This window comes from Seriola lalandi, unplaced genomic scaffold (genome assembly GCF_002814215.2).
Source record: "Seriola lalandi dorsalis isolate HSWRI2012SDOR001 ecotype SW California unplaced genomic scaffold, Sedor1 jcf7180002054583, whole genome shotgun sequence".
Taxonomy (NCBI): domain Eukaryota; kingdom Metazoa; phylum Chordata; class Actinopteri; order Carangiformes; family Carangidae; genus Seriola; species Seriola lalandi.
Window position 1 is genome coordinate 254,872 of NW_019525136.1, and position 24,977 is coordinate 279,848.

General features: G+C 42.8%; 1 protein-coding gene across 3 annotated transcripts in view; it reads right to left on the reverse strand.

The window, feature by feature from the left end:
- The window catches only part of dyrk1b (dual-specificity tyrosine-(Y)-phosphorylation regulated kinase 1B), a 50,607-nt gene that overhangs the window by 1,871 nt on the left and 23,759 nt on the right, over positions 1-24,977 (reverse strand). For 2 of the 3 annotated variants that reach the window (XM_023418582.2, XM_087177197.1), the window contains 11 exons: positions 8,573-8,739; positions 7,274-7,393; positions 5,944-6,132; positions 5,270-5,417; positions 4,184-4,333; positions 3,654-3,790; positions 2,887-3,033; positions 2,329-2,469; positions 1,715-1,835; positions 1,116-1,298; positions 331-434 (listed from right to left, as the gene is read on the reverse strand). In XM_023418582.2, the coding sequence (XP_023274350.1) occupies positions 331-434; positions 1,116-1,298; positions 1,715-1,835; positions 2,329-2,469; positions 2,887-3,033; positions 3,654-3,790; positions 4,184-4,333; positions 5,270-5,417; positions 5,944-6,132; positions 7,274-7,393; positions 8,573-8,641 (1,509 nt within the window). In that variant the 5' untranslated portion in view covers positions 8,642-8,739. Of the gene's footprint in view, positions 1-330; positions 435-1,115; positions 1,299-1,714; positions 1,836-2,328; positions 2,470-2,886; positions 3,034-3,653; positions 3,791-4,183; positions 4,334-5,269; positions 5,418-5,943; positions 6,133-7,273; positions 7,394-8,572; positions 8,740-21,768; positions 23,874-24,977 lie in introns of those variants that run through there. The other variant, XM_023418581.2, reaches the window with a different exon arrangement.

Genomic DNA, 24,977 nt, shown 5'->3' on the forward strand with positions numbered 1-24,977 from the left:
CCCCAACAGAACACCATCTACACCATCTACACCATCTACATCATCTGTTGTCTCTGGTTCTGCTGGTTTCCACCCGCTTTAGTTCCTGGATATAAATGTGTCACTGACACTGAATCCAAAGTCCTGGTTCTTTTATTTTGCCAATTACTATGTTTGGGTCTGTGTAGGCTACACCAACAGTGTAGAGACACATTACAAACAAATGATAACAATATTAATTATGATAATATCATAATCGATGTTCTGTTTGTAGATCAGGGCTGTGGATGGTCGTTAACTCTGTGTGTGTGTGTGTGAGTGAAGCTGGTCAGTGGTGTGTGTGGTGTGTACCTGAGGGCTGGTCATCTCATAGTCTGAATGTGTAACAGCAGAGTTGTAGTAGCGGTTACTGTAGCGGTAGTTGCGGTTGTCATTGGAAGAACCACTGGAGCCACCTGGAGATAAAACACACCATCATTACACTCACAGTACAGTTAACTTGATCTGATCTCTCACTGTGGTTTTGAATCTGCTGGTTGGTTCACTTTTTGGACCAAAGAAAAAGATCTCTGTACTTGTAGTTCTGATTCATAGTGACTTTACTTTGTAAAATAAGTGAAGAGAGAAACAATAAAAATAAAAATCTGTTTAGTCACTAAAACTCTTTCCCTTGTCTTTGCTCTCTCCATAACAGTGTCAGAAAATCACAAATTAAGAGCCTGTTTTCCTGTTTATTGTTGTTGGGTGCTACTGGTCAGTGCAGGTGCCATTGATTGTTACCATGGTAACATTGGTCTTCGGCCTGAGGTGTTTAATTTTTTTGGTTTAAAATGAGTTTTTATTTTTGTGAAACAGTCTAACATGAGACTGATCTATGAGCAACATGAAGACTGGACCAACACTACAGACTGGCCCCTCAGCTTTCAGCCAGCACCAGCTTCACCTGTTTGTTGTTCCACTGGAGAACGAGTCTGTTTCTGACACCTAAAGGAGACACACCACCCTGTCCTCCCATCTCACCCCACCTGGGACACCTCAGCTCCTCCATGAGGTAATGTGAGTGGATAATGTTAAACTCATTTTCCTGGAGGAGAACGGAGTGACTGAGTGTGTGGATCAGGCTGAGTGTGCTTTACCAGAGCTAGAGACAGAGCTAGTAGTGGAGGTTGAATGGGAGTGGTCCATGGCAGGAGAGGTGGATGTAGATGAACTGGTGTTGGTTCCTTCATCTGTCGTCTTCTTGAAGAAATTGTGCTGCAGGGCGTAGAATGGCGTGATGCGGCTTTTAGGGTCATAGTCCAACATACGCAGGATCAGGTCTGGAACAAGACAAACATGATGATGAGGAGAAAGTTTAACAAACACTGACAGAGACACGCGTTCTTCTGTGTGAATGAACATTGAACAACAGTTCACACAGGTGTTCAGAGTGTGTGTGTAAATGTCCTTTATGATGAATGCACCATGTCAGACGTCACAGTGCAGCTGATTCCTCCCAACTGTCTGTGAGTTTTCAGTAGTTTAACTGAAGGGGAAGTTGGACACTTGTTTTTGTATCTGTGTGTTAAGTCCATGCAAATATTAAAGGAACATTTCATCATTTATATAGTATTCATCACTGTGGGAAATATATAATACAAATATATTTATTTATTTTTTATTTATATAAATATAAATATCATCTGATAATGTTTGGTCAACCAGTCTAGTGTCTACTGCTGCAGTGTTGGTTTACCTTTAAACTTCAGGTAGTCACAGGGGGCGTGTCCTGGCTCCCCTGCCCTCCGGCCCCCGGGGCCTCCAGTCTCCACACCCAAAATCTCATGGAGACGCCGCGTGGCTGGAGGCTTATACTCCTGGAAACACACAAACATTTCAGCACAGAAGAATATGAATTCAGGATGTAGATAAACAGGTGGTGACAGACTCACTGCTCCAACACAGACACACATCTGCACTGAAGCACTTCCTGTACAGCCGCAGTGTCGTCACACCACGTGAACATGTGCTGAGGTTTACTGGGTTAACTCTCAGACACTGAGACAGGCCCTGATAATCTGCCGACTGGGTTTTGGACAATTGTTCAACTCTCGTCTTGCCTGCAGAATAATATTTACATTTTGAATTCAGTCAGAGTCTTTGTTGAACTTTTTCTTTGTCAGCATGTAAACATCTTTTCAATCAGGTACTTTCACTGTCACCGGGGCCTTGAGCAGCAGCCTGGAGCAGACGCACTGTGAGTGTTTTATTTACTGTGGTGTCTGTTGTTGACAGTCAGTGGATGAACCACCACAGTTAGACTGAAGGACAGACGTGTAAATGAAAGTGTGAATGGAGCTGAATGAAAACCTTTTTGATGTCCTTGTTCTTCTTCACTGTCCACAGACCGTCTGACAGTTTGTCAAAATACTTCCTGGCTTTAGGAGCTGCATCCAGCATGTGGCTGGGGGGGACCCCCAGGACCTCCACAATCTTATTCATCTGGTCAACCTGCACACACACACACACACACACACACACAGAAAATGAATCTTTGTATTGTTTAAATATCACATGTGGATTAAGGAGGCAACATGCTGCAGTACTGTTCAGATCCTGAATGACAGTAATCAGTCTTAATGAGACTCGTTATGTGTACAAACTCCTCACATGCCCAGAAGACACTGAGCAGAGCCAACGAGGAAAATATTGAATATTATCATTAATGTCTAATATTCAACAGCTCTACTCTCCCTGCTGTGATGTATTTAGATGATAGCTCATGTTTGAGCTGTTCATGAGCACACAATGTTAGCCTTGACTTCCTGTACACATAACTAACAACTAACTACCAACAACAAACTACAGCCTAACCCACGATGACACTGCCTCATCACTCAGCTCTGTTGATGGTGGAGTTGCTGTTACCTCGTTGGAGCCACTGAACAGAGGCTCTCCAGTGTGCATCTCCACCAGGATGCATCCCAGAGACCACATGTCGATGGCCAGGTCATACGGCATTCCCAGCAGGACCTCCGGAGAGCGGTAGAACCTGCTCTGGATGTACTGGTAGATCTGCGAGGAGGACAGGGGAGAGGTGGAGAGGAGGTTAGACACTCGACTCTGCCTTCAGTTAATCTGACTGTTATTTTCTCACATATCCTGACATCTTCAGATGTTTTGTTTCGACTGATTCAGAGTCAGAGTCAGTTCACTGTCATGTACAGTAAAAAGCATCAAGTCTGTCAGCAAATGTTTAACATTTATACTAAAATGATTCATCAATAATCAACATAGTTACTGATTACACTTCTGTTGATGGATTAATCGACCAATTGTTCCAGCTCTAAAGCAGAGGTCGTTACTGCTGTGGAGCATCTTGTCATCATTAAGAGTTAAAATGAAGTCCACTGACTGCTGCTGTTCCAGCTGCTGTCCACTGTGAGGCACTGTGCTCTGCTCACAGAGCAGCAGCTTCATCCACTCACTCACTCACCCTCACTCAGTCACTGCTGCTACAGAGGCTCCTTCTAATACTACACCACTAATTCATTCATTCATCTAGCTTCTAAACCCTAATGATGAACTGATGAGTACACTTTAACAGACATTTTGGGAAGGTGTGTGTGTGTGTGTGTGTGTGTGTGTGTGTGTGTGTGTGTGTGTGTGTGTGTGTATGTGTGAACCCGGCTCACCCTCTGTCCCAGCTGGCAGGAGGATCCAAAGTCGACTATCTTGATGGCGGATCTCTTGGGGTTACACAGCAGGATGTTCTCTGGTTTCAGGTCGCAGTGGATGATTGACAGCTCCGGAGTGGCCAGGAATAATAACGCTGTGCACAGAGAGGACATCGTTACTACTGTTGTTATCAGGACCAGCTTCAGCACTGGTTATATGTGGTGTGGACTGGGACTGTAACTGGAAACCAGTTACTGGATCAGTGACTGGAACATCAAAGATTTAGCCTACTTTAAGATAATAAATGTTTTCTTGAAATTCCAGCTGCAATGAATCTGAATGTATTATCATCAGCATTGTCCTGATTTAATCTTTTAATCATTAAATGATTAAATCATTTGTGTGACTGGACGACGATCTGATGATGTATTAAACCTGCAGCCAAAAGTTTTTCTTTTGGCCACTTGGGGGCAGACCTGCACAACGAGCCGAGCCAAGCATGAAAGTGTGTGTGTGTATGTGTGTGTTTGTGTGTGTGTTTGTGTACCTGTACAGAGCTGCTGTGCAAATTTCCTAGTGAGGTTGAGGGAGACTCCTCTGAAGTTGGTGTTCCTCAGCAGGTCGTACAGGTTGTAGCTCAACAACTCAAACACCAAACAGAGATGGTTCCTAAACATAAAGTGACGCTTCAGGTGGACTGCACAGACACAGAACGACACACACACACACACAGACACACACACACACACACACACACAGATGGGAAACAAGGAAGAGCGTTAACAGAGAACAATCAAATCATTTCCTGTCAGATGTACAGTAAGTAACATTCACCAAACTTCTTATCAAAGATGAGGTACAGAGTCATTAATGTTCACACTACAGGAGCCTGTCACCCGACAGTACTGACCCAGACCAGCTCAACCTGTCTGATACATGGTTCTGGTTCTTGTCTCCAGCTACATCAAACAAAACAAAGCCTTGTTGTCTTTTTTCTGGAGCTTTCAACAGCACCTCACAGTCTTCATCAGTGGATCAGTTGTCATCGTTTGAGCTGAGTATGGTGATGACAACAGAGCCGTCTCCATGACAACTGATGAAGACTGTGAGATGTAGCTGAAAACTAAACTAAAAAAAATCATCGAGTGGACTTACACTCACTGTAGTGACGTGTGCAAAACAGGAAGCAGACTTGTGAGGTGTATAGTAAAAGTCTATCTGCTCCATCAGACTCACACAGCTGTACCACTCTCTGTGTAGCCAGGATCACCGTGGAAGCCAGCTTTTATCTTTATTGTGTTTTTATTGTGCAGTTTTGTGTTATTGTGAAATGAAGAATGAGGGTAGTGTGATGTGAGCGTCTGCCTGCAGGAGGCGCTGCAAGGGGCAAAACTGACCTACAGCGTTAAAAAAAACCCCTGGCGTCTTGATGTCAGTGATACTGTGTCAGAGTCATGTGGATTGACACATTTATAGAAACACAAGTGTCTCAGTGACAGACGACTAACAACACCTCACAGATGCTTCATGTCTGCAGCCTCGACGGAGTCACAGAGGCTACAGTCTAACACACCCAACACACCAGAAACATGTTACACCTCTGTACCAGGCGTGTTTGTGTCGTTCTTCTTACCTATGTAATATTTCATCTCAGTGTCGTGCTTGTTCATGAGCTCCAGCAGGCGAAGTTCGATCTGTGCCTGGTTTAGAAATGCCTTTTTGTTCTTAATGATCTTAATGGCGACCCATTCCTGCTCGTGGTGGTCGTAGGCCTTCACCACCTGCAAACATACACCAACACACTTAAACACACGTCATCACAGACACACACACTGAGAGCTTTTCATTTTCTGATGTCCCAGACTATCCGGGTGCTGGCAGGACTTTGTCTTGTCATGTTTAGAACATGTAACATGGAGGAGAACTGCTGTGATTAAAGCTAATGAGGAGTAATTGTAAAGAGTCCTCCCTAAATACACACAGGAAACTGTCTTTAACACAAACTGTCCTTTTTTACATTTATGTTCATGCACAGATTAAACATGACAGTCAGGGTTTTATTTAACTTTCCCTGCCTTTATGCTAAGCTAGGCTAACGATGACCTGACCGTCTCACTCACAGAAACAGAGCAGATATATCTCCAAAATATTGAACTGTCCCTTTAAATTCATTGACAGACTCTGGGCCTGTTTGTTTGGTCTATCCATCAGTTCCGGATCTGAAACCACTGAACCATGATCATCCGTGAGGACCAGAGTTAAACCTGGACTCAGTTCTCCTCCTGACGCCTCCTCTGTGGACCTCACCTGTCCGAACGAGCCCTTCCCGATCAGCGAGTCTATCTCATAGCGGTCCAGCCACTTCTCTCCATTTTTCACAATATAGTCGTAGTTGTCGTCATCGTAGCCGTCGTTGTAGACTTTTCTCTCCTTCTTGGTGCTGCTGTCCTCTGGAGGGACCTGCTGGGCCCGCCGCTTCTTCTTAGTATAGTACACCTGTGGAGGACAACACAGCTCAGGGTCCAGCTCTGCTTCATCATCAAATCGTCTGTTTGTGTAGCTTGCTTTCATGATTGCGTTCTTCTTCTTGTCCGTCTCCTCTGAACAGACACTGGATTTTGTGTTAAATGTTAAATGTAACTTACACCTGTACACACCTGTCCTCACTACAGCTGTGAGTCCCTGGTGTAAAGCAGAGTCTCCTCATGTCCACACCAGTGGACCTGCACAGGTACAGTACATATACCTGTCTCCATGGTAACTAACCTCTACAGCCTGCTCTGATTCAGAGTAACTCCAGTTGTCTGATGTGTTGTGTACACCTTACACTGTTAGCAGCAACAATCAAATACAATAATCACGTTTTATTTGAACTAAATGCAAACATTCATGACACTTGAGTGAGTCACCTGATCTCATGGTGAAGGTGGTCACTTTACTGTCCAAACAACAGACACATAATGAGGTTGACACTGTTACAGATGAACTGTCCCTTTAAGTCAATTACATCTAAGATCCAGGGTCAGGTTGCACAAACACCTTAAGTTTTCTACTTAAATATGACCCTTAAGGTTTTATTTCTCCTTCTCTGAGGGAATTACCTAGGTGTTGCACAGATGTGGTTTATGTGACAAAAACATTTTTTCCAATTATCACCATGAACGCAGTCAAGTTGCACTTAAGATACAATCGAAGATACCTTTAGTTTTTTTCCTTACCTTGGTTTTTTGTGCAAAAGTGCAACTGACTTTAAGTAATTCCTTGTTTTGTGCAACTGTATTTTGTATTCTGTATTTGAAGGAAATCTTAATGCAGTCTTAGAGGAAAATCTTAACTGTTTTGTGCAACTGGCCCCAGAATATTGTGACACAGAACCACAAGTGAAGAGAGGAAACACAGAGTTTAGTTCAGCTCAGTTACTGAACACCTCTGCCACCAACCCCCAACAATAAACCCTCCCTGATGAACCCTGGGTGGAGGTCCCACTGACACACAAGTATGTCAGGGACCTTGAACATCACATGAGATGCAGAAAACAGGTAAATACACTGATAACCTGAGTGTGTGTGTGTGTGTGTGTGTGTGTGTGTGTGTGTGTGTGTGTGTGTGTGTGTGTGTGTGTGTGTGTCAGTCATACCTCATTGATGTGCTTGTAAGTTTTGATGAGGTCAACAGAGAGTTTCCTCAGTGGGGCGCTGGCAGGGTCTCTGAAACTAGGGGGGATCCTCCGCTGGAGTATGGTCATATCAGACAGCACCTGCAGAGAACAGCAACATGTCTCACACACATGACTCGAATCTGATGGTTTACATGTTAACAAGACTGACAGTCTGATGCACCAGGATGATATAACTGATGCTTTTTAAACAGAAGAAACTGCGGATCAATTCAAACTCACTTTAAGTTTATGTTTTTAAAACGAAGACCTCCACATTGAAGTAAAGGTACCACATTATACAGGCAAACATATAGCATGGGGGGTATCAACACATCTGCATCATCTACAGACACAACACGCTGTGAAGGTGAATGAAAACCCTTTGTAACAATCTGCTTCTATATAGACATCATTTTGTGTCCTGTATGTAGTTAAATTTAGAGTCGACATTAGCCTAACTTAAACACTGTCTCTTTGTCTATCATCATATTTATAAATAAAGATAGAATGGTGCTCATGTCTCAGTATTTTTTAGTGTTAGTCTATTTGAAGCCTCTCCTCCCTGTGCTGTGAGTCCTTCCTCTGATACAGTACATGAGCAGTGTTTGTTCAGTGTGGTCTCCTGAACCACCTTCATCTGCTCCTTCACTCTGTTCCTGACTGAAATCAAGCTAATCCCGCTACATTACTCCTGTCATATTCACCTGTGTGATGAGGTCACACCAGGTGGATGGTATATAGCAGCAGGCTGGTGGCACTGGAAGCTCCTCAAGTAGAGGGATGAGGTTTGGATGGAGCATTTGCATACTGCTGTTGGCAATGATTACCATGGTAACCATCAACAACCTGAGCACCAATAGACCAACCCCAAAACCCAACCAAATAGAAACAGGAGCTAACACTGGTGTTTTTTTTCCACCTCTGGAGACAGCTGTTGGTGAGTAAAAGAATGAAGTTTGATGCTGAACTCACAACGCTTCTTCAACAGTGGCTAATGCTAACGTTAGCTATGTAGCGATAGCAAAATCTTACATATAGCTCCTTTAACGGTGGATAAGGATGAACTGATATTCATGTGTATAGTGTGTACACAGACACTGACTTTTCATAGACAGTGAAAGTTCACCTTGTCACAGTGGGCGTGGCTTTACCTGTAGATTTATACTTGTGTATGTTGTCTTGTTTTTACACTGTTTTACTGTTAAACTGTACTTTTTCTGGTGGGACGAGACATTTGTGGCATCAACGAATGTGTGTGTGTGTGTGTGTGTGTTTTACCTGCTGCTGCTCGGCCATGGAGTGGATGGAGCTGAAGGTGGGGTGTGTATGTGTGTGCTGGCTGGTCATGGCTGGCTCAGCGAGGGAGAAGCCCTGGGCAGTGGAGGAGGAGGAGGAGGAGGAGGAGGAGGAGGAGGAGGTGGGCGGACATCCTGAGCTGCTTACACCTGAAGAGGGAGGGAGAGAGAGCGAGAGAGAGAGAGAGGAGAGAGAGAGAGAGATGATCAGAGAGGGATACTCCTACATTTTAATCCACTCCTCTGCCTCCATCTTTGGTCCAACACAGCTCCTGCTGTTCTATCAGAGACCACGCCTCCATCACACCACAGTCAGTGATCATCAGTCTCCAGAACAGACACACATACTGTACCACCTGTACCACACATATCCAACAAGAGCAACAGGACAGTCTTTACCAAGTCCCAGAAAACACCCGAGCAGTTTAAACACATTCTGTGATAACCTTATACTGACCAACTATGTCATACTGACTCAACTAACAGAATAAAATACAACTTTACTGTCCACTCTGGTGGATATTTATCTGAAGACAATCATAGTAGATCAGATGAGGATTTATTGACATGAAAGATTTATTGACATCAAAGGGCGGGGCTTAGCAGGACTTTGCCCATAACTCAAGTTGTCTTAGAACAAACCTGATGAAACTCAGTGATGACATCAGTCACTGTGTCCTGAACATACACAACACTTCAAACAATACACTTTATACTTCAGTTACACACATGCGACGATAACAATTAATCAAACACACAACGCAACCCCGACCAGCTGTAGCTGAAACAGGATAGAAGCAGCTCAGCAACATATAACAGACACGTGTGTGTTTGGTCTCACTGTTTTAAACAGTGGCTTAACTTCAGGCCTGAAACCTGCTCCTTGCTGCTCATCATTTTAACTTTGGTGGATTGAGTTGTTTCTTTCTACTGAGATCAAAAAGGTCAGAACTTTTTCTTCTCTTTGCTGCTCTGTCTCAGATTTGATGTCAGTATCCCGCCCCTTTGTCACTTAGGAGATCAGGTGCATTTCCTTATCTCATTTAATTTTTAGGATATTATGTATTATTTTATTTATTTATCTCATTTTAATTCTTTTTTTGTTTTTACGTTGAATTGTAATTAAAGTTCAAGTAAGTCCACTGTTAAAAAGACCAAGTTCAAGTTCAATAAATGCGTCGTAATTGTGATCTCAATATTGATAAAAAATAATCGAGATTATGATTTTTGCCATAATCAAACAGCCCTACTACTGGTTCATCTTGCAGCAGTGAACTCTGTAAAGGTGAACCTCAGGTCAAATTTCTATCTGTTAAAATGTTTCTATCTTGAATGCACCACAAAGGAAACCACCTGGCTACCAACATGAACCTACACTCTGCCTGTTACAGAACAAGCTAGCCACTATCTAATTCAACAGTCATATACCTGGGATATAGCCTTTATCATTTAATAAAAAAATTTGAACTGTTTTATTTTGCTTTGGTCTTATCGACTTGTGGCGTTTTGCACGTGGAAGAAAAAAAAGGTGCAAAGGTCAAAAATATGAAAAACCAATTAGACAGCTCTATACCGACAACTTCTTCAGTGCTTTAGTGATCAGCTGCTAATGTGGGCCAACACTGGGCTGAGCAAACCCTGCCGGACACACAACAAAAGCTTCAGACGGTGGTCGGCACAGGAGTCTGTACATATATAAATGTGTCAGTTAACGGCATCAGTTGGTCTTTGGTTTTTCAGCTGTGTGAAAATATCAAAAGGTGACAAACTCACTGTCAAATAGTTTGTGTCTGAATGGTTCAGTTAATCTGATAAGAGACTGTCAGCAGCTTTAAAATTTAGACTGATGTATAATATTTACTGTGGCAAGAACAAGTCAGTGAACCCTTTAGAGTTATTTCCATTTATCTAATGTCTTAAAAATATGATCAGATCTTCATCTAAGTTACAATAATAAACAAACAGAATCTATTGTAACTAATAACACAAATCATTGTGTTTTTCTTGTTCAAACATTCACAGTGTGGCTGGAAACAGTGTGTGAACCTATCGACTAATGACATGAACAGAAGCTAACTGGAGTCCGGAGTTATCAGACCTGGAGTCAGTCAGTGAAACCAGACTGGAGGTTCTGGGTCAGAGACACTTTGACTTATAAACAACACTCAGAGAAAAATCAACACAAAGATCTCAGAGACTGAGGATGAAGAAGAGTTGATAAGGATGAAGCTGAAAGAGTCAAAGAGTCATCTCCACATCATGGAGGGGGAAAATAATGTATATTTTTATATATTTAATAAGTTCAGGATCTTGTCAGGGTGTCTGTCCACCTGCTTAAGCTCAGGAGAAGCTGCTGATGCAGCCGGCGAATGACCCCACACAGTTTAAACACAACACAAAATGAACCACTGTCTATCACAAATCTCTGCATGTAAACTGTTCTTTAACATATCAATATTAACTTTAAAGCGCTCCACATCACAAAACAACAACAGAATGATGGAGTTTGTGTGAACGCAACATCAGCAACAAGAATCCATGTTGTGAAAAACAGTTTGACCTATTAATGTAAAACAGGTAGCAAACATCACCAACCAGCAAAAGGCAGAAGCGTCAACACAATATAAAATCTATACAATATAAAATATAAAATATAAAATCTATAATCTATTAAATCTTTAAAGTCTGAATTCACTGTACATCTGTGTTTAAAGCTTTTATTGTGAAGCAGCAGCAGGAAATACAGTTTGCACTGCAGCAGTAACAGGAGAAGGAGAAGAGCACATCAGAAAACAGAGAAGATGCTCAATTCAATCAGATGGAAATAAGAACTTAACTCTAAAACATATATACCGAAGCACTGAGAGCTGACCACAGAAAGGCTTTGAAATGCTGTTTTCTCTACACAGTTTGGTTGGGAAATCCAGCCTGGACTGGCCGTGACACCAAGAACGCTAAGGCAGGTTATACTGGGCCTGTGGGAAAAGGCCATTAGATGGACAATCTCAGATTTACATATGGAGGGAAAACCCAGTCAGTAACGCAGAGCTGCTGATCTCTATACGTGTCAAAGTAAGAGAGAGTTCAGGGCTGCAAAATGATGATGTCTATTTTTATGTCACTATAACATAATTCAGGGCAGACACTCTGAGTGAATATGTAAGAATAACTTTATAATTATAGGTTCCTCACCATTATTATCTTCCATACAGTCAGGTCTCCTGCTCTGTGCTCTATATCGTTTTTTTTAATGGCTCCCTCAGATTTTAAACAGAGCTGTGGCTAAATGAGGCTGTGTTTGAGAACAGCTTTGAACCTCTGTGTTGAACTGCATGTGTGTACTTTGTTCTGTTGTGTGATGAGGTAGAGAGAGTAATCCAATCACTGTCACCGGGACTGTTGTGGTGCTCTGGGTCCTGGCCTGCTTACAGACATGACACTGCTGGAGAGGGAGAATATCTGCCTAGTACTGAGAAATCTGCACCGTCTCTTTAAGAGACTGAGAGGCACTCACAGCACTTCCTCAATCTGGCATCCCCCTTCTTGCGCTGCCATTGGTTGGGGCCCCCTCTTTCTCTGTCAGCTGATTCGCTGTTGGTATCTAAGGGCTGGCTGGCCAGCACTCTATAAATAAACCCAGTGCTGTCTCAGCAACCAGCCTACAATACTCATTAGCTACTTCTCTCTCTCCTCTTCCGCCTTGCTCCTGCTAAGCAAGTAGCTTCCAATAGCAGGCCTGGCTCTCAGCAGCAGTCTGACATACTCTCCCCTAGCAACTCAACCCACCCTACCAGCCGCGCTCTCCTCCCCCTTTCCTTCATCATCCTTCCTGCTTTCTCAAAACCCTCTCTGCCACTGAATCTACTTCTGTTTATCCATCCATCATTCATACATCCCTCCATCCTCTCTCTCATCTTCCTCCTTCCTCACTTCACTCGACCGCTCAGTGGCTCAATAACAGACATCTTCTCCTTCCTGACGACTGTTTCATCTCCATCAGTTTGTGTTGATGCACAATGATGTAACAATATTTAGGGCAACAGTGAGGAGTCACTCCAGGCAGCACAGCAAGACACAATACAACACACAGCAACACAACACACAGCAACACAAAGTACAATACACAGCAACACACACAATACAACACACAGCAACACAAAATACAACACAAAAGACATTACAAGACACAACAACATACAATAACACAAGGAACAACACACTGAACAACAAACAGAACAACACATTACAACAACCAGAACAAGACACAGAACAACAGACAGAACAACACACGGAACAACACACAGAACAATAGACCGAACAATAAACAGAACAACACATGGAACAACACACAGAACAATAAACAGAACAACACACGGAACAACACACGGAACAATAAACAGAACAACACACGGAACAACACACGGAACAACACACAGAACAACACACAGGACAACACACAGGACAACACACAGAACAACACACAGGACAACACAGAGTGCAACACACAATACAATACACAACAACATGCAACAACAGACAGAATAACACGTGGAACAACAAACAGAACAACGCGTGGAACAACACACGGTACAACAAACAAAACAACACACGGGACAATAAACAGAACAACACATAGAACGCAGACAGACAGAAACACTTCCTGTCCACAACCAGTTCCTCAATGATGAAAAACAACCCTTTAACATCAGTGTGCACACACATCTATTTAATCCACCACTGTAGTCCAGACCAGACCACTTCCACTGAGACAGAGTCCACGTCTGAAGAGTCCAACAGAACACAACAGTATTAAACTGATCTATTTACAAACAGTGTAGAGACAGACTGATTCACAGTGAAACATTCACATGTTAAAACTGTGCTTACATGAAAAGCATAAAAACTACACATCTCCAATAAAGTGAGACTGAAACACTTCATCCCTGAATATGAACAAACCTTTTAAAGATTCGCTCCACACATGTTTTAAAACATGGAGCTAGAGCTACCTCAGGCTGTGTGCCACACCCACTAACATGGCTGCTCCAGTTACACTGGGTTCTGTACAGGTCCAGCTAATGCAACACAAACCAAATGCACCATGTCAAAGGAGTTGTCGAGCTGAGTGTGTGTGTGTGTGTGTGTGTGTGTGTGTGTGTGTGTGTGTTTGAAAATTATTGTTAGTGAGATGCAAACAGCACACCTGAACTGACCCAGCCAGACAACACACACACATCAGAAACATCAGCCCTTAATACACAATGACAACATGTCACACACACAGTGACAGGCTCAAAGAATTAATATAACATAAATCAAATGAGTAAGTTAAATGGCTCTCAGTAGAACTCATACATCCATCAAGGCCAAACATTTTCTTCCACCAGATCCAGATTATTATCTGGATCTGCACCAAACTGTGAACACTAATATGTCTGATTGTTTACATTGATATCCATACATTATTTCCTGAGAAACTGACGAAAAGGTCAAAAATGTTCTGTCTCACAATGTGAAGGAAAGTGATAAAAAAAAAAAACGTCCCTTCACAAAGTCTGGTGTAAATCATTTTTTGTGTAACCCTGCTGACAAACTAACACACAGACATATTACTGCTGCTTGCCTGTACAGAGTTTTTCTGTTAAGACTCCGGCTGTTGTGGTCTCAGCATGACTTCAGGTTTTTACCCTCTGTCCACTCACGAACTACAGACCCGTCATTTCCCAGAGTATCCCAGTTCTGTGCTGCATGTTCCATGTAAACTCTACAGTGGGCTGTGAACCAGGATTCTGGTGCACATGTGAACACACTTGGAGTGACACATGGATACACCCCAGGTGTGAAGTGAGATCAAGATGCACAGAAACGTGTAACTTCACCCAAAACTTCCCACAGGTCCTGAAACTGACTGACTCCACCTGATGAACATACTGAGGCAGGAGCTAACATCTGAGTAAGCTCTTTGTGTTTAATATACACACAGTACATATATGTTCACTGCAGTGACTGAAGACTTGCACAATATCAATCTGTATCCACAAATCAAGTCACATCTTTTGGCCTTCATCTAAGCTTTAAACTCGTCACATGACTTTCAGCTTTCTGACATCTTGTACAGTTTTTAAATGATCACAGTTTAATGCTTTTTTCAGTCCTCTTCTGAGATTATAATGGGTGCAGGTAAAATGTTTGTACTTCATCTCTTTTAGTTCTTACATCTTTCACTTCTCACACACACCTGGTGGGCTCACCTTCAAAATAAGAGTCTCAACCAGGTAAGAGGAGCTCTGTGGGTGACATGTTAAGGAGTTTCTAACATTTTAAAACACCAACAAAGAAAAAAAATAAAGACAACAACATTTCAATTCTACAGCAAGACAATGAGAGTACACACAGGCCTCCAGTCAAGACCACCTGATTCAAGACCATGATCAACAAAGACTGAATCCTCTTATTGTTGGACATGCCGATCCACTGCTTTGGCCCAGACTGAAATATGTCAACAACTATTGAACAGATTGTGATGAACTGTGGTTCACTCTCAGGATGAACTGTAATAGCCCTGGTGATCTTCTTCACCTTTTCATCTTTCCATGCTAATTGTCATTGTGAGCATATTGATGTTAGCCCTGGGCACCAGTACAGCCTCACAGAGCCAGTGGCATGACTTGGTCTGGTTTATTCTGTCAGTTTATGTCTTCGTCATATAATATGAAGAGTCACTCATCAGTGGAGACAGAAAGGACTGTCTGCTCCCTCACAAAACTGACTTCCTGGATAAAACACCTTATACACCTTTCAGACACCTGGATGTGTGCATGATACAGGTTTACTGAACATGTGTTTAGATGATGTTTAATTGTTGATATAATTGAAGTTAACACCAGTTTACCAGAGCCAGGTGGACTCAGACCCACATCCAGCCCAGGTCATGAAGGAGGAGGGCTGACCCCCGAAGCAAGTCTGACCCCTGTAACTGTGCTGGTGTGGGAGGGGTATCAGAGGTGTGTGTTTACATCTGAATGACAAATATACAGTAAATACAGCCACTTATCAATAACTAGAACATGAACACATGAACTGTATCAACCTTCACTGCTGAGTTACCCTCCACATCCAATAGTGAACAGAAAATCAAAATACTGAAAACAAATGAATATAGCAAACATATATATTTAAGTCACAAGCCCTGGTGATATTAACATCTGACCATTAAATAAAATCAGTCAGTGTTTACTTTTTAACATAAAAAGAAACTTCCCAAACATTTCAGAAAAGAATCTTTAATTTGATTATTAAAGAATTTATAGTGAGTGAGTTTTTTTAGAGTAAGAACATGTGAAAATGTGTAAGACATTACTGCAAACATCTGTTTATTAGTTATTGACTGACATTTGTGCTGATATTGACGTGATGTTCCTAATAAAGTGACCATAGAGAGAGACAGAGCAGCTGAGCACAGGGATATCTGATCACCTGTGTATGCACATCAAAGACCTGTAAATCACACTGATACAAGCACACACTGTTCGGACTACACAACATCACCACACACTGACTGACTACAGCGAGTGTTGGCCACGACCACACAAACTAATGACTCACATTAGGAAATACACTCTTAACCACATTAAATTATCAACTACACGTTGCCTTCCATTAGGACAATCACAAACACAAAACACTTCATTGTTGTGAACTCTCACATGTGGAGAAGTGATGTTAGAAACTTGATCCATGGTTCCACTGGTGCCAACAACACACAGTCTTATCAAAGTCATATTTGGGAACTGTTTTGGGTCCTGGTGCTGGATCTGAGACTTTATGAGACTATCATATGATTTCAAAAACACAGAACAACAGGTACAACAGTACGGATCAACAGACTGACGTAGGACACATAAATGAGGAGGTGGAGAACTGTCAGGATGGAGTAAGACTAAACCTGCTGTCTACATCAGAGTGATGAGGATCAAGTCTCCTATGATAATGATGCAGAAACAGCTGAACCTGTCTGTGCGTCTTTAGCACTGGGTGGACAGCTGACACAGATCAGCAGAACAGCACCTACTCAATATGAAGAATCTGGCCTGGACTCACATGTCTACCGCCAATACAAGAAAGACCAAAGTCGTGTTCTCACAAAGACCTGCTGGACACGACCGTAACAGCAGCACAGTAACACACATGACTCCAATAACCAACCACTTTCACAGCAGCAAACATCCAACACTGGGTCAAACACACCAACATGTAGACTAAACAGTTCTACAAGGGGACACCTGTCTGAATAGTGCCTGTTGACTGATGATGGTGATGCTACATGAACACCAATCAGCACACATGACCTTATCTTTATTTACAGAGAACTCACCCATTAAAAATGACAACAATAAAAAAGCAGATGTAAAGCATGAACATATCTGAGATAAAACCATTCATGTTCTCATTTCCCTGGACCGCTCAATCCAAAACCCTCTGGGTCCTGAAGACAAAGCCAGGTCCTCTCCAGGACCTCTGAACAGGCTCATACTGGTCTGAAGGTTAGCAAGAGCCACACCATGAAGCCTCACAGTTAATCAAGAACATGTTCTGAACACAAGGGGCTGGTGTTAAGATGCCTGAACCAGTATGATGTGGTCCCAGCTCTCAGCTGTGGTGACAGGCCTGGAGGATGAGCTGTAGACAAACTGTAGGGGCTAAAGTTTTTTAATCAACATGAAATTCACAGTGTGCAAAGAAACCAGCCTGTAAGACACTCTCTAAAATGTGTCCTGTGGTTTGATGCTGAAAACCTATAAACCTGAATCACTGTCAGTCTGTTTCATGACGTGCTGAAACCAAATGACAAAGACCTCTGTGTTGTTCAAGACATCAACCATCAATGATGTAGACTTATATGGTGAACTACTTACACACAGGTAAAACAGGTAAAAAAATATTTTACTTAACCAATAATGTAATTATCAGATAACTGATCAATAGATGCTGCATCTTGTATATTAAAGGGTCCATTTTTACATTGACTAAATATAATGTGAACATGTCTTTGGCTCAGAAGAATTTCAAATATATACATCTACAATTCCATGACAACTGATGAAGATCATGTGGCATGATTGAAAGCTCAGGACCCGGTACTAAATAGACCTTAGAGGTCATGTTGTTTAGGCACTATAGTGTAAAGATCAGCTGTGAGAACTGGGTGTTCAGTTAAGATGGGACTAACAGACAGATGTAGACTGGTTCATATCAGCTGATTTCACTCAGGTCTGATCTGTCCTGTAAAAAACTTCTATCAACAACAACAACAACAACACAGACAGAAAAAATATATTCATTCACCCACCTTCATTTCATCTGACACCTCCTTGCCACACATATTAGGAGCACAGAGGAGGTGTAGAAGAAGAGGGCTGAAACACCACCTGACCAACAACCAACCACTGTCCTTACCGCTGTTAATCTTAATTATATGTCCAAAGTCTCAACATTGTCTAGACTGTAATAACTTACTCAATCTGAACAGATAAACTTCACTGCTCCTGTGTGATGGTTTTCTTTACTAACACTAACAACTTCATCTCTACATTGTCTCTACAAACATATTGCTTGTCAAGTAATATGTTTGATAACAATAACTAACTCAACAATTCCTGTGGTGGTTTCACAGTAAAAGCCCACAACTACCTTCACAGTGAAGCACGTTTATGTTGAAGAGTAAGCAGGAAGCTTCAGATCTGAATCAACAGTTCTCGCATTAACATGAGTTCACCACAGTAAATGAGGATCAGTCAGTAAGAGGCTGTTTTCCTTTTATTCATAGTCACACATGTTGTAAACCAGAACCATGTGAAAAAATTAAAGGAATAGAAAGTGTGTTAGTCATGTGATGTTCCACCATGAGCCTCCAGAACATCTTCATAAATTCTTCAGTACTGTACCGGAGGGATGAACAAGGTTCTTCCACAGAACGTTCCCTCTTTGGTGTTTTCCTGATGGTAATGGGGAACCCTGTCTAATACATCACCACAAAATCTCCCATAGGTGTTTAACCACCTACAGAACCTCTAAAATCATTTAAAGACCCACTAGAAACTTCCTGAAAGACCACCAGAACCTCCTAACAGCCTGCTAGAAACCTCCTAAAGGACTTATTAGACCTCTTAAAAAACCACTAAAACCTCCAAAAGATGCACAGAAACTCCTAGAGGACCTCTAGGACCTCCTCACTGACCACTACAACCTCTTAAAGGATCACCAGAACCTCCTAAAAGCTCACTAGAAACTTTCTGAAGGACTTCTTAGATCTCTTAAAGAACCACTAAAACCTTCAAAAGACCCCTGGGAACTCCTAGAAGACCTCTAGAACCTCCTCAATGACCACTACAACCTCTTAAAGGACCTCCATAACCTTCTATATGACCACTAGAACCTTCTTACTGACTACTAAAAACCTCCAAAACCTTAAGTAGAACCTCTTCAGTGATCATTTAAACCTTGTAAACCACCCCTAGAACAACCTGAAGGAACTCTAAAACCTTCCCATCAACCACTAAACCATCCTCAACAATCCTGAGAACCTCATCAGTAACGGCTAGAACCTTGTAAAGAACCTTGTTTAGATTCTGTAAATCGTGTACTGAGGTGGTGAACGAAATGAGAATAAAATCCAACAGTGTGTCAGTAAACCTGGAGCGAGGTTTGTCACCTGTCTGTGTGAAGGCAGGAGTTTGACTTATGTTGATCAAGTCTGACAGAACGGTTCCACATGTCAACAGAACCACAAATCCTCCACTTCATTAAACCATGTTCAGTCTGAAATATCAGCCTCACACTGTACAGGATGTCTCAGAGAGCTGTCCCATTCATCAGACACTTCCTGTGATGTCACAGGTGACGTCGGTTTACAGTCAGTGAGGGTTCAGTGGTGAGGGCTGAACGGGGAAGCTGGAAATGGGCCAGGACCTGTAATAATATACATTCATCTACAGGTCTGAGCAGTTATACATGATTCTATACAACTTCTAAATTTGGGAAAAAAACATGATACCTCACACCAGGACTACAGGTAATCCACAGTCAGGTAGACCTGCACAGCACTCGTCATGCAGGCCAACAGCTTTTGGACCATCATATTACATTCTGTAACAGACATGTAAATCTCTGTGGATCATGTGAGAGGTTTCAAAACTTTAACTTGATGATTTACTCACAGTCTGAGCTGTAACAACCCAACAAACTCACACAGCACACAGTCTCAGATCATGTGTGATCTCAGTCTCAAAATATATATATATTCTAATTTATTATTTTTGGGCGGGTTGGGGTTTTATTAGAGAGAGAGATATAACAAACGTCCCTGGTGGATGTGAACCTGGGACTCAGCAGATCATGGTTGGCCTCTTAACTTCACTCAGACTGTGCATGTGTATGTGCACTGCCAGAGGTCAGAGATGTCACGGATGTTGAGGACCACAATAACAGTCACTAGACATTAAAGAACATTTTCATAACATCAGTTAGAACAACAAAGCTCTGTTTTCCAGTGAGGTAATGAGGACATGACTGAACCTAAACCTGAACCTAACAGACCACTGAGCACATCTGTGAACTCAGTTGTTGTTGTTTGCATGTTCCTTCATTCACAAAACCCAACAACACACACTGACATGAACCAATCAGTTCTGACATGTCTTCACATAACAACAAAGTCCAGTCAAGGCAACAGTGTAAAATCATAAACTGTACCATGTCCTCAACCAGAGTCATCAACACAAAAGTCTAATCAATATCTGTCATCACATTATAGACATCTACATTTGATCAGATGAGATAAACTGTCACCAACTGGACTCTTTCATTGCTGTAAATACACTCAGTTGTCAGTTTATTAGGAACACCTGTCTGACACTGACAGGGTCCTACAGTGAATCCTTCTTCATGAAAGTTTGTGTTGAAGCTCTCTCAGGTGCTGAAAGATGTAGTTATTAGGTTGGAGAAAATAATAAGAACACCTGTGACCATCAACTACATCCTCCAAAATGACCCTTATGTTGGGTCAACACTTCATTAAAACAACTTCAACACAAACTGAACATGAAGATGGAGACATTATAAAATCCTCTTGAAGGAGGATTCACTGCAGAACTGTTGGTTCAGACTTGGCTTCCGCCAGGTGTACAATAACTGACAAGTGAATATTCAGTACATCACCCAGCCCCAGCTGTGCCAATGGTCCCGGACCTGAACCCGTGGCACTTGAACATCAGTCCACACACAGGCGAACTCCACAACTCAGTATTATTTGCATCAAGTGTCACTGAGGCTTGTAAGTAAAAGAAAAACCACTGCAGCAGGAGAGTGTAGTAAGAGCTTTTAAACAACATTAACTGCTTCACAACTGCAGTTATAACTAAATCAGACTCACTCCATCTCTACAACACGTCTTACTCCTGACACATTAACAGTCAGATCAGCTGAGAATAATCAAGAAAAGTGGTTCAAGTCAGACCAGCACAGTGTTTTCCTTCTTTGTGTTCAAGTCAATATTCGATATTCAATATCAAATGTGTGTTTGGTGATGTTACGGTGCAAGCTAGTTTCTGGCGAGTCGCTACTATGAGCAGCGTAGACTACGAGAGACAGTGATCACGTGACCGACAGAGCCACTGACAGACCAGAGTAATATTATTAAAAGTTGTTCTGGAATTCTACTTTTTTGACAAAGTTGATCAACATGCGCGTCGCCACTTAGAGCCAGTGGACCCACTGACATAGATATTTATTTATTTATTTATTCTGTGACTAAATTGCACAAAGTGATGCCCACTGTGTGTGAAGTGGTGAAAAAACAAAAAAAACGCTTTAGGTCACAGACGGTGATGAGTGTGATCCTATTCAGAACCAGAGCTACCAGGATTCACCACACTGACACACATACACACACCAGCATTATGACATATTAACTACAACACATCCAACCTCTGTAAAGTAACAGACACAGAAACAATCATCATAACACACACGCACACGCACACACGAGTATCAATACACAGATTACCATGACATAATATGAAGTAAGAGAGAAGTTTATACAGTTTATATTAGTGTGATTGTGTGTGTGTGTGTGTGTGTGTGTGTGCGTGTGTGTGTGTGTGTGCGTGCGCGTGTACTGACTCTTGTTCTTCCGAAGCAGGGCAGAGGTGATCCAGGGTTCTGATTGGACCATCCTGCAAGAGGGCACGGTCTTGTCCTCCACGGATGATGACGTGATCACCATGGAAATGCTTGGCAATTGTTCAATCCAGCGAGAAAATACTGTCAATCAAAACACTCTGACTGGTGGGCGGGGCTTGTAAGGGGTCAGGTAACTGTCATCAGGCGTGTTTTCAATCCCAGAGTTCACTTCAACAGTTTACATCCAACTAAAAATCAATGAATCTTGAAATGGTGGGAAACCAACCAACCAATCAAAAGGCACCGTCTTCTCTGGCTTATTTCTTTTGTAAGATTTTTTGTGACTGTGGTTTCTAAGGCAAACAACTGGTGTACAGGCAGCTCGTCTCTCTGAAGTAAAAATATAAAGGATGCAATCTCTGTCTTCTGTGGAGTAACACTAAAGATATAGATCTCTCATTCAACATATATATTCTGTTTCTCTGTGGGTGTGGGGTGGGGGAAATAGAATATTTGGTTAGTCAGGTTAGCTTTTAGTTACGTTGGTTTCGGCAGTTTCATGCATTTTCTCTTTGTGCTGGAGGTTTGTACCGCTCCAGATCGCTGGTGACTGATAGTTTAGGTAGTCAAAGGTAGATCTTTCTTCTACTCCACTATGTTAACTACTCTGAATTTAGAGTTTGAGCTAAATGTCCAGGGGGTGAAGGCATAGACTCTACTTGCTTATGATAGGTTCACTTAGTCCAGGGCTGGTTTAACCAAAAGTACACAGCTAGTAGTCCTTCAGACATCTTCTAAATCGTAATCCAGAACAGGGTTTATTTATGTGTCCAGTATTACACAGTACAGCTAGTATTCCCAGGTTACCAAGACTCCATGGTGGTTATGGTTCCAACAGGTCTTAGATCAGAATGAGTTCATCCAATGTTTGCTCTTCTTCCAGACTACTTGTAAAGCATACTAACTAGCTGTAAGTCAAGTCTGTGCTAACCAGGCTCGCCCAGCATACTGCCAGGTGGGCTGAGCGAGGTAGTGTGACAGAGGGGGTGGAAGAGAAGGAGGTGGAGGGGAGTTGGGTTTCCAGCTGCCTGCTTTTACCCCATCCCTTACACTAAAAATAGCTCCAATTACTGGCGCTTTCTGGGGGGACTGGTCACTGGACAGAGTAGGGCAGTGTAGAGTGATGTTATCACTTAGATTAATCCAGTGACACACACACAGCCCTGCACTGGCACTGTCACACAGCCTGTACAGCCAGAGCTCCACAGAGCCTGTGTGCTGCGGTCACTCAGCTCCCCTTCACCCGCCCAGAAGGTGGCTGGCCTCCCCCAGGGTGAGAAGGGGCCCTTTCAAAAAGCCAGACAATAATGTGATCCACATACACTACACAAGAGATCTCTGTGACAACAAGCAGTTGTGTAAACAAACCCGTCCACTGCTAGGTGTTGATTTCACAGAGACCTGTGGTCCCAGACTAAGTTCCTCTGAGGGGGAATCCACAGATCCGGGCCAGCAGAAACACAGTGACGGACCAGCAGGGACACTGCAACTCAGTTACACGTCTCTTGCCCCTGGAGGGACCACTTGGGCAGAAATGAGGTTTAGAAAGTTCAGATACAGGATCCAGGGTCAGAAGCCAAATGTTTCCGCGTGTTGAGGAGACGGGCAGGACGAGCCGCTGACGGCCTGCATTATCCCTCCACAGTCCGGTTCAGTGCTCTGTTTACCACCGCACTGGATCCAGGAAGGAGTCAGTCCGCCTCTGAGGTAATCACACCAAAGTAAAACCACAAACAGCGTCCGAACTGCGACGAACTAAAACTTGAAACTCGTCTCAAAGTGAAGAGTAGAAACCAGATCCAGCGGAGTTCCTGAGCTGCTGTCAGACGCCTCTGATCTCCTCCTGACGCGCCTCTTCTTCCGTCTGCTTCCGCTCTTCTTTCCTACCGTCCTGCTCTGCTCGTCCTTCTCATCACTGGGGGAGATTTTTTATTCCTTCGAGGTGGAAACCTTCACCGGGGCGATTTGGACTCATGTTTCTCGCCCGTTTCCCTTTCCGTGCTTCTCCGTTAGACGGAATCTGTGCTGCTCTCCCACACGGCTCCCCCACCCTGCGATAGGGACTATACCATGTGCCCGTGGCAGGGGTCGGAGTTGCTCTGTCTGGCGCAGCCTCACGTAGTCCTGGTGAAACCGGGTCGTATACGCACACAGGACGAAAAATGACATTAGCGACATTTCACCAGTAAATTCACACCGAGCGGCTCTCTGAGGCCGAGGGCTTTTGTGGAGCCTTATCAACAGCCCGAGTGAGTTAGCGGGACGGTAACCTTCCCTCTGACCGCAGTAGTTTGTTCCAAGCAGACCTCTCCTGTCCTGTCCATTTATAGTAACAGCGGGATATATATACTGGGACTTTATATACACGCATACATAGACAACCTGTACTTAATTTACTGAAACCCTCCTTCTACAGTTTCATGGTTAAAACTCTGAAAAAAGACTAAGAGATACATATTAATAACCACTTCCTGTGAGGTCAATAATAGGTTGTACTTTTCTAAACTTATCAGTCTGAACCTTGACAGAATCTAAAAGAAAAATGTTTTCTAAAGGTTTATAAAAATACAGGTTATGATCTTTAATAAACATATGTTGTGTTCTGCTGTGAAGAAGCTCATTGTGCTGTTTGTGGAGGGAGGGGACTGGAGAGAGAGGCCTGTGTTGGTAAACGACATTAAAACATGAACCTTTCCCCCTCATACAATAGATAGATTTTTCATAACTACAATGTAAGGAGGAACTAGTTTAAGGTGGACAAAGTTTAACCCGGTGGATAATGTTTATTTTTAACATGATAAGCAGTTGTGTGAAAGAACTGCTGTACAGTGAACAGGCAGCTGGGTTTTCTCTGCCTCACACAGGCTCATTTTGTTCCTCCGGTCTTTGAAAATATTTCAACTTCTCTGTGCTCGGGTACACGCTCCCTCTACAGCCTCTGTTGCTACCCGACGCCATGGCAGCTGCAGAGCAATTGGCTACATAAAGTCCCGTCCCCGGCTGTAATTGGCTGGCTACTGGGTCTGTGGGCGGGGCGCTCGGCTTAGTTTCCCACTGTCTCTTCAAACGGCGCGAGGCAGGAATGACGCGGAAATAGTTTGAAGATGTCAGGTAGAAATGGAAATAGGGAGGGTGGGGGGTGGAGATAC